This window comes from Apis florea, unplaced genomic scaffold (assembly GCF_048593485.1).
Source record: "Apis florea isolate Af1SG1 unplaced genomic scaffold, ASM4859348v1 contig_3496_pilon, whole genome shotgun sequence".
Classification (NCBI taxonomy): Eukaryota; Metazoa; Arthropoda; class Insecta; order Hymenoptera; family Apidae; genus Apis; species Apis florea.
In genome coordinates, this window is record NW_028256773.1 from 5,100,560 (window position 1) to 5,109,180 (window position 8,621).

Here is an 8,621-nt window from a genome sequence, read left to right on the forward strand (position 1 = left end):
TATTCATCTTATATATATGAATATTAAACAAAGAAATTATTATTATAATAACAAAGAAATTATTATTATTATTATATTATTATTATAATATAATAAAATAAAATTATTTTTATTTTACAAATTATTATTAATTAATTATTTATTTTAGAAATTACTATTGAATATTAATCTACAGATTTTACATACAACTTAAATATATATATAATACAATAAATATATATAATTTTATATATAATTTAATTCAAAATCCAATTTTTTAATTCACAATAACAAAAATTGAAATTATCATTTTATTATATTATAATGAATCATTAAATTATATTATTATAACAATATTTGATTTAATTTTATATTATATAGAAAATTTTTATTTTAATTATAAATATTTATTAAATTAATACGATTTTAATTTCAAAAGTATTCGATAAGTACTTGTTCTAATTTATATCTTACAAGTTGTGTTTTTATCTTATAAATAAATTTAAATTAAATATTTTGATACAAACTAAATTTAATATTAAATTAGAGATACAATTAAAATATCATACAATAAAAATTATATATAAAATGTATATAATATATAAAATATTATATAAAATTTGTAATTATATGAATATTATAAATTTATACATATATTTTTCAATCACAAATCTAGTCTTTACATAAATCATGGTTATATATATATTTTCGCGCGTAAATTTAGTTATTCTAGCTAATACTTCTCGATCTTTAAACATTTGTCGAAACTGAAGTTAAAAGTTTAATTAAATTTTGATTGAAGTTCTAAAATTTATTATTTTTTAAAAAGTCTTTATATATAATTAATTAAATATCAATATGTGGTCAACAAATTTAAATACCAGTATAAATTCTGATGGTGGATTTCTAAATAATACTCGAAAAGACGGACAAGGTGGAAATGTACAAAGAGTACAAACTCTTATTCCAGTTACAATAAAATTGTTACATTCTATTTCTTCTATCGAAGACCCAACATTTTGGGGCATTAAAGCACGTATGTTTACATTTGTTGGATTAATACGCAATGTTGAAGAGACGGCAACAAAAATATCATATGATATTGAAGATGATACAGGTTTGATTTAAATAATTACATTTTTTCTTTATGTTTTTTCTCCTTTAACTTTTTATCTAATTTTTAATACATTCAGGTACTATAACTGCACTCAAGTGGTTAGAAGCAAATAAACAAGAAACAGATCGTGTAGCAGAAGTAAATACATATGTTCGTATAGTTGGTATGCTTAGAGAACAAAATGATAAACGTCATATTTTAATTTTACGATTATTGCCATTACAAAACTTAAATGAGTTAACAAATCATATTCTTGAAGTTATTTATGCTTCATTGAAAGCTGAAGCAAAGCTTAATAAAAACAGAAAATTAAAAAAAAATACTACAACAAATGAAGTATCAAATGAAGATGATCTTCATTATGGAATGTCATCACAACAAAGTTTAGTTTATAAAATTATTTATGCACAAAATGATACTGAATGTGGTATTGAAAGATCTGAGATTAAGAAGAAAGTTCCAAAATCAATTTTATCAGATGTAGATAATATCATAGAATTTTTAGTTTCTGAAGGTCATATATATACAACAAGTACAGATGATCATTTTAAAACAACTTAAATTATATAAAATATTATAAGATGTAGTTTGTAGTTTGTAGTTTTAATTAAATTAAATTTCATTAAATTTAAGAATTAAGATTATTTACATTTATTTAGAACTCATTTTATTTTTGTAATATTTTATAATTTTATTATAAGTTCATAATAAAAAAAAATGAAAATTATCTGATCTATTGATAGTATTAAGATTATTATTTATTAAGAAATATATACATAAATTTGTATTATTTAAAATCATATAATAAACATATATTGAAAATTTAATACATAAAAATTTATAATCTTTATTTTCTATTCATTTTTAGCAAAAAAATTCAAATATTTATATATTTGTAATTAAAGTCTCATTTCATTGAAAAAATTATATTGTACAAACTGGAATCCTAACCTATATATTTTACTCAAAATCATTAAATTTGATAACCTTAAACTTCTCTCACAAATGTGATTCAATTTCTAATAATTAAGGATAGATAATAATAATAGATAGAGTATTTTATTTGATATTAATTTAAAAACAATCAAAATGAGATATGGACAACTTGTAATGGGACCAGCCGGTAGCGGAAAGGTATTGTATTTTTCTTTTTCGTTTTTATTTAAATCTATAATTTTAAAACGTATATATGAATAATGTATATGTATTTTATTGAATTGCAATTATATTTTATTAAAAATGTGAAAATGAATTTAATATATAATTATATTAATATAATAATAAAATAATATTTATTTTCTAAATATAAGTTAAGTATATATTTTATTTTATATATAGTATTTTTATTATTATTAATATATAATTATTTTTTTTTACATAGTCTACATATTGTTCTGCTATGCAACAATATGCAATAGATGAAAGGAAAATAGTAGAAGTAGTAAACTTAGATCCAGCAGCAGAATATTTTGATTATGAACCTTTAGTTGATATAAGAGAATTAATTCAATTAGATGATGCAATGGAAGATAATGAATTAAGATTTGGACCAAATGGTGGTCTTGTATTTTGTATGGAGTAAGTTCATGAAATAAATTGTTTAGTAAGATATAAAGATTATAGATGTAAGATATAAGATATAAAATTTATCATTAAATTTTACTTATAGATATTTAATAGAAAACTCATCATGGTTAGAAGAAAAATTAGGTGATGTGGACGATGATTATATTATTTTTGATTGTCCAGGTCAGATAGAATTATATACACATATGACAGTCATTCGTCAATTAATAACAATGTTACAAAATCTCAATTTTCGTATATGTGGAATATTTCTAATAGATAGTCAATTTATGGTTGATGGATCAAAATTTTTATCTGGTACAATGGCTGCACTTAGTGTAATGATAAATTTAGAATTACCACATATTAATATACTTAGTAAAATGGATTTATTATCAAAAAGTGCGAAAAAACAACTAGATAAATATTTAGAACCTGATCCACATAGTTTATTGGCAGATATGGAGAAAGATCCTTGGAATGAAAAATATAGGAATCTTACTGAAGCAATAGGAAGGCTTATAGAGGACTATAGTTTAGTGCGTTTTTATCCATTAAATATAAAAAATGAAGAAAGTATTGCAGATATTAAATTAACAATTGATAATATTATTCAATATGGAGAGGATGCTGATGTTAAAATTAGAGATTTTGATGAACTTATTGAGGATGATGATAAAGATACAAGCTGTAATACAAATACATAATGATTTTACTCAATAAAATATTTTTATAAAACATTCTTTAAAATTTATTTTCTAATACCTATGAGATGAAAATAATGTAAAATAAAAAAATTTATTTTATTAATTTAATTAACGTTGATTTACGAAAATATCTGTACATAAAAATAATAAAATATTTACATTATAATAATTCATCGTTCTAAATGTGCATTTATCGTATTAAATACGAACATTAGACATCCAAATGTCAATGTTGACCCATGAGCAACAATAGCACTTCCTTCCCACCCTTCTTCTAAGTGATTTTTATTTTTTGTCTCTAATCTTGTTGAATTACATTTACATAATACTTTTTGATCTTCTATTTGATCTTGAGACAATAGTTTTTCTTTTATAATAGCTTTTACTGCATCTGTTGTTTCTTGCTCCTTATTCATTGACTGTAATTTATCATCAATTTCTTCCTTTACTTGTTCTATAACGCCTGTGTAGTTACAAGAATAAAGTACATTATCAACTACTGTTCCATATTCACTATAATTTAATAATTCATAACGTTTGGTACTCTGCAAATAAAAAAATATAAATAATTAAGATAATATTATGTTTCTTAATATTTAATAAAATTAATGTTAAAATAATTATTATCACCTCGTCAAAGAAAATAATAGCATGTTTTGAGGATGTAAAATTGCAGTTACCATAATTAGATAAAACTAAATCACAATTTGGACCACTTCCAATAGTTAATGTTTTATGAACCATAAAAGCTGGTGGTTTAGGTTTGTGATTTAAAGAAAATAGTGCTGCTCTGGCTTTCATCTGGCAATTAATTATATCATAATTTTCTCCATCTGGATCTAATATTTGTTCTAAACGTTGTAATGCCAATATTTCTAAGACTGGTCGTTCAAGTAACTGTATACCTTCTTTTACATCATAACCATATTGCTCTGCATAATATTCAGTACTATTATCATCACATTTAGTTCCAATTGCATTTTTTTCTTCCACTTTTTCTTCTTGTTTAATACTAATTTCCATGCTATTTGTCTCTTCTAAATTAATTTCTTCTTTTATTTCATTGTTTTCTTCAATTTCATTTTCTACTTCCATTAATTCTCCCAAATTTTGTACTTCTGTATTTTCTATTTTAGGAGATTTATTATCATTATTTTCTACATTTTGCATATTTTTATCTTTAATCACTGGTCTTATAACAGCATCATGATAAAATTGTATAGGATCTAATTCTGGTGGATGTTCATAATGAAATTTAACGGAACACGGTACCTTTACTCTTGTACGACCTTCTAATTTAATTTTTGTACGAAAAAGTGGATTTGTTGCACGTGCTTTCCGCAAAAAGTCCAATTTTACAGCATGTTGATCTATACGTTGATTAGCATATTTGTCCCAGAGTTTAATACGTTCTGTTACTCTACATGATGTTAATAAATTCTGATCTATAAAATGATTTGGATGATTAGGACACATCCATCTTCCAATTGGAAAAGCTGTGAGTGGTGGGTCTAAACAGTCTTGATGAAAATATAATGGACAATAATCACATGCAATTAAAGGTGCTTTTCTGCAACTACGACCACATTCAAAGCACAATCGTGCTGGCAAAGGTACCATTAAATTGTTATCTAAACAATGACTTTTTCCTACTAAAAAAAAAAATATTTTATAGTTAAAAATAACTTATATAGTAATTACTTATAAAATATTAATAATATATACCATTATTACTTCCACTTTGTTGCTTTCCTCTTCTACCTGAAACATAATCTATTTTATTACTACCAGGAAACATAATTGGTAATTGCAATTCTTTAGGTAATTCAAATTCTCTAGGATTAACTAAAGATGCTGCTAAAGCTAGCATTTCTAATGCAGATTTTTTTTTGTTTTTTTCATTTCCTTTATTTTCTAAAAGATTTCTTTTTGATGCACACCGACAAGCATAACATAACCATTCTCCATTAGGAATATCTGCTGGATCCACAGCTGGATAACTAAAAATGATTATATAAATAAGATATGAGATTTAACAATTTCTATCATTTCAAAATAATATAAAATATATTTCAAAAATAAGAAAAATTGATTTTCATTTCTTTTATTTTCAAATATCTAAACTCACTGGCATTGTAAATGATATGATGCAGGACATTTGTCACAGCATATAAGTTCTCCTCCATCTCGACAAGCATCACAAATATCACGATTATGACCACGTCCTCTTCTTTTAAAATATGGATGCTTTTTTTCTTCCTTATCTTTCTTATTTTTTGCTGTTTTAGAATCTTCTGATACAGGCGGTGCTATAAGAGCTTGAATTTGCTAATAATATAAAAATTAAAAATTGAAATCAAATATTTAAAATATATATAAATATATTATAAATATATTTACAAAATTATTATATGATATAATTTTATATATAAATTAATTATATTTTTTTCATTTATACTTACTGGCATTAAACCACCAACCATTGGAAATCCATATTCTACAGTACCCATTTTAAAATTAATTCTTATTTCTTAATAATATAAAATTTTTTTATTGCTAATTAATATTTGTTTAATTGCAAAGCATAAATCTATTCTTAATTCTCATTTTTCATATATAAGTTGGTTATGTTTAAAACTTAGAAAAACAAAATATTAGATATGAAGATTGTATCCCTATAAAGGATTGTAGATTGTGCTGCCTCTGAATAAAAATTCAAAATTTGAAAAAAAATTTATTTAAATGATATACATATATGATATGTATAGATATGTATAGATATGTATATTTATTTATTTGTTATTTTGTATTAATATAAATATTTTAAGTTTTTATTATAATTATTATTCTTATATCATAATTGTTTAAAATAATTGAAACATTTTAAGCATATATGTATATATATTTATATAACTCATGTGATAAGCTTTGTTAAGTAAAATTTTATATTCATATAACAATTTTTACATTTAATTTTTTATTATTTTAATTGCATTAAAATAATTATATAGACATTAATAATATATAATATATATAAATATTATAAAAATATTATTCATCATCAAGCATTGTTGATTAGTTAACCAAAGAGTTAACCAAATTCTTATGATTATTATTCTAATTTATGATTATTATAATATATATTTATCAAAATATTTAAAATTATTAAGACTTTAATTGAAAAAATATATACGTACATTTTATTAGTATTTGAATAGATAAGATTATTCATATATATAAAATTTTAAAATGTTTCGAATATCTTTAAATAATTTAATTAAAAGACAAATACATGGAAATGCAGAAATAATAGAAAATTGTAAGGAAATCATAAACCGTAATCCACGAAATTTAGAGCGTTTAAGGATCGCCAGAAAACCAATAGGTTATGTCCTTGATACACGTGAAATTACATTTTGGCATAAGTAAGTATAATTATTATAATATTATAATTATTATATGATTTTTTTTATTAAAACCTTAACAATATTTTATATTAAAAAATTTTAATTCATATTTTCTAATTCTTTCTAATTTTGTTTTTTTAATATTCATCATTTTAAAACTTTGTTTAGGCTTGAAATATATAGCACACAGCGTAATGTTACAGCAGAAATATATCATTTTGAAAATGGTCCTATTATTACAGTCTCAAGTAAAGAATGGGGAATAAAAAAACAATTATTTAGGTTTGTATATAAATTTGTATATAAATTCAATTATTGATACTTCATATATAATATATTTATGATTTAAGATTTTTTAATTTTTGAATATAAATAATGCAATGTTTTCTATTGTAAATTATAAAGTTATAGAAATTAAAAAAATGTTAATAAATAAATACATTAAAATATAAAATAAAAAAGTTTTATAAATTATATTTTAGCACACAAGATGCTACAGCATTCAAATTTGTAGGACGTGTGCTTGCACAACGTTGCTTAGAAAGTGGTATATCTGAAATTTATGTTAGTGATTCAATTGTAACTGGAAATAAGATACAATTACTATTAGATACATTATCAGAATGTGGAATTTGCTTAAAAGAACCAGAAAGATATAAAGTTCCAAAACCTGGTATATTGGTTCGTCCAGAGAAACCTTGGGAAACATATGAATAGTTTTTAATTATATGTAAATGTTATGTAACAATAATGAATGTATATGACAATAAATTTAAATTATAATATATACATTTATAATACTATTTATATAATATATAAATTTTTTTAATTATAATTATAAGTTATTATATAGTAATATATGATATTAATTTTTCAATTTTGATTTTTGATTTTTGATTTTTTGCAGATTTTTTTAAAATTATTGAAAAAATATGTAACAAAATATTTAAGAACACAATTTTTATTTTAATATTACTTATTTTTATTATACTTATTTTAACACAAATATGTAAATTTGTACAGTATACATTATATAAAGATATAAAGATAGTAATAAATAATGATTATTTATTAATATTAAATAAAATATAATTTATCATAAATATAATAAATTTATAATGCTTATAATGCTTAATAATATTAAATATAATTGTGCAGGATCAATGTTATATTAATATATTAATAATAATAAAAGTAGTAATTAAATTGATTTACTTTGTGTTAATAAAAGTAGTAATTAAATTGATTTACTTTGTGTTAATATAAATATTTTTTTGCAGATATAATACTGCACTGATAATTACATTATATTATTTGATCATTTGATCTTTTTATTATCAATTATCAATTATTATTATCAATATAAAATTTTCTAATAAAATATCTAATTATCTCAAAAAATTTATATCTTTTATTAATTTTCTTTTATAATGAATATGAAACCACAGATTTTGAATTGTAATTATTGTAATTTAGATGATGTGATTAGATATTTTGAATATATTATATATTAATTGACTATTGTATAATATAGTAAACAATATATTATTCATAAAAAATTTATGTGAAATTCATATGTACATATTATTTTATTGATTAGTTCTTTTTTATTTAAAAATAAATATACAAAAAAATAATATAAATAAAAAATTAAAAGTTTAATTTTTAAAAAAGAAATTGATTTATTTTGTATTTTTCTTTCTTTATTTTATTAAATTTAAAAAAAAAAATTTTATCTATTAAAATTTTATAAAAAATCCTGCACACATATATGAAAAATTAATTTATATATTTAATCTTATGCAATAATAATACTTTTCAAATTATAAATTTGAATTTTGAATA

General features: G+C 20.7%; 4 protein-coding genes across 7 annotated transcripts; 3 read left to right on the forward strand and 1 right to left on the reverse strand.

Annotated features, from left to right (window-relative positions):
• The first annotated feature begins 466 nt into the window (after window positions 1-466).
• Window positions 467-1,933, forward strand: LOC100865340 (replication protein A 32 kDa subunit). Its single transcript, XM_086913299.1, has 2 exons — window positions 467-1,096; window positions 1,173-1,933. Exons 1-2 carry the CDS (start codon window positions 838-840, stop codon window positions 1,655-1,657), a joined length of 744 nt encoding a protein of 247 aa, XP_086769425.1. The 5' UTR covers window positions 467-837; the 3' UTR covers window positions 1,658-1,933.
• Window positions 1,675-3,400, forward strand: LOC100864104 (GPN-loop GTPase 3). Its single transcript, XM_012494761.3, has 3 exons — window positions 1,675-2,230; window positions 2,478-2,674; window positions 2,766-3,400. Exons 1-3 carry the CDS (start codon window positions 2,186-2,188, stop codon window positions 3,367-3,369), a joined length of 846 nt encoding a protein of 281 aa, XP_012350215.2. The 5' UTR covers window positions 1,675-2,185; the 3' UTR covers window positions 3,370-3,400.
• LOC100872952 (PHD finger protein 12) lies at window positions 3,357-6,068 on the reverse strand. 4 transcript variants are annotated; one of them, XM_086913273.1, is made up of 6 exons: window positions 5,832-6,007; window positions 5,498-5,697; window positions 5,310-5,369; window positions 5,095-5,130; window positions 4,000-5,018; window positions 3,357-3,914 (listed from the first exon to the last, which is right to left on the reverse strand). In XM_086913273.1, the coding sequence occupies exons 2-6, from the start codon at window positions 5,565-5,567 to the stop codon at window positions 3,540-3,542; spliced, it is 1,560 nt and encodes a 519-aa protein (XP_086769399.1). In that variant the 5' UTR covers window positions 5,568-5,697; window positions 5,832-6,007; the 3' UTR covers window positions 3,357-3,539. The 4 variants fall into 4 exon arrangements, with proteins under 4 accessions (XP_086769399.1, XP_086769398.1, XP_012350214.2 ...); XM_086913272.1 differs by having other exon boundaries at window positions 4,000-5,021; XM_012494760.3 differs by having other exon boundaries at window positions 5,095-5,369; window positions 5,832-6,068.
• Window positions 6,023-7,563, forward strand: mRpL18 (mitochondrial ribosomal protein L18). Its single transcript, XM_086913300.1, has 3 exons — window positions 6,023-6,794; window positions 6,945-7,058; window positions 7,259-7,563. The coding sequence occupies exons 1-3, from the start codon at window positions 6,619-6,621 to the stop codon at window positions 7,491-7,493; spliced, it is 525 nt and encodes a 174-aa protein (XP_086769426.1). The 5' UTR covers window positions 6,023-6,618; the 3' UTR covers window positions 7,494-7,563.
• The last annotated feature ends 1,058 nt before the right edge of the window (window positions 7,564-8,621 follow it).

Bases quoted from the DNA above. Each gene is read 5' to 3' on its own strand.
- LOC100865340 (XM_086913299.1), top strand. From the start codon at position 838: ATGTGGTCAACAAATTTAAATACCAGTATAAATTCTGATGGTGGATTT. The intron at 1,097-1,172 runs GTTTGATTTAAA...TAATACATTCAG, and splicing joins TGATATTGAAGATGATACAG to GTACTATAACTGCACTCAAG.
- LOC100864104 (XM_012494761.3), top strand. From the start codon at position 2,186: ATGAGATATGGACAACTTGTAATGGGACCAGCCGGTAGCGGAAAG. The intron at 2,231-2,477 runs GTATTGTATTTT...TTTTTTACATAG, and splicing joins GACCAGCCGGTAGCGGAAAG to TCTACATATTGTTCTGCTAT. The intron at 2,675-2,765 runs GTAAGTTCATGA...TTTTACTTATAG, and splicing joins GGTCTTGTATTTTGTATGGA to ATATTTAATAGAAAACTCAT.
- LOC100872952 (XM_003690564.4), bottom strand. From the start codon at position 5,879: ATGGGTACTGTAGAATATGGATTTCCAATGGTTGGTGGTTTAATGCCA. The intron at 5,022-5,094 runs GTATATATTATT...TTTTTTTTTTAG, and splicing joins ACAAAGTGGAAGTAATAATG to TAGGAAAAAGTCATTGTTTA. The intron at 3,915-3,999 runs GTGATAATAATT...TTTTATTTGCAG, and splicing joins CTATTATTTTCTTTGACGAG to AGTACCAAACGTTATGAATT.
- mRpL18 (XM_086913300.1), top strand. From the start codon at position 6,619: ATGTTTCGAATATCTTTAAATAATTTAATTAAAAGACAAATACATGGA. The intron at 6,795-6,944 runs GTAAGTATAATT...AACTTTGTTTAG, and splicing joins GAAATTACATTTTGGCATAA to GCTTGAAATATATAGCACAC. The intron at 7,059-7,258 runs GTTTGTATATAA...ATTATATTTTAG, and splicing joins ATAAAAAAACAATTATTTAG to CACACAAGATGCTACAGCAT.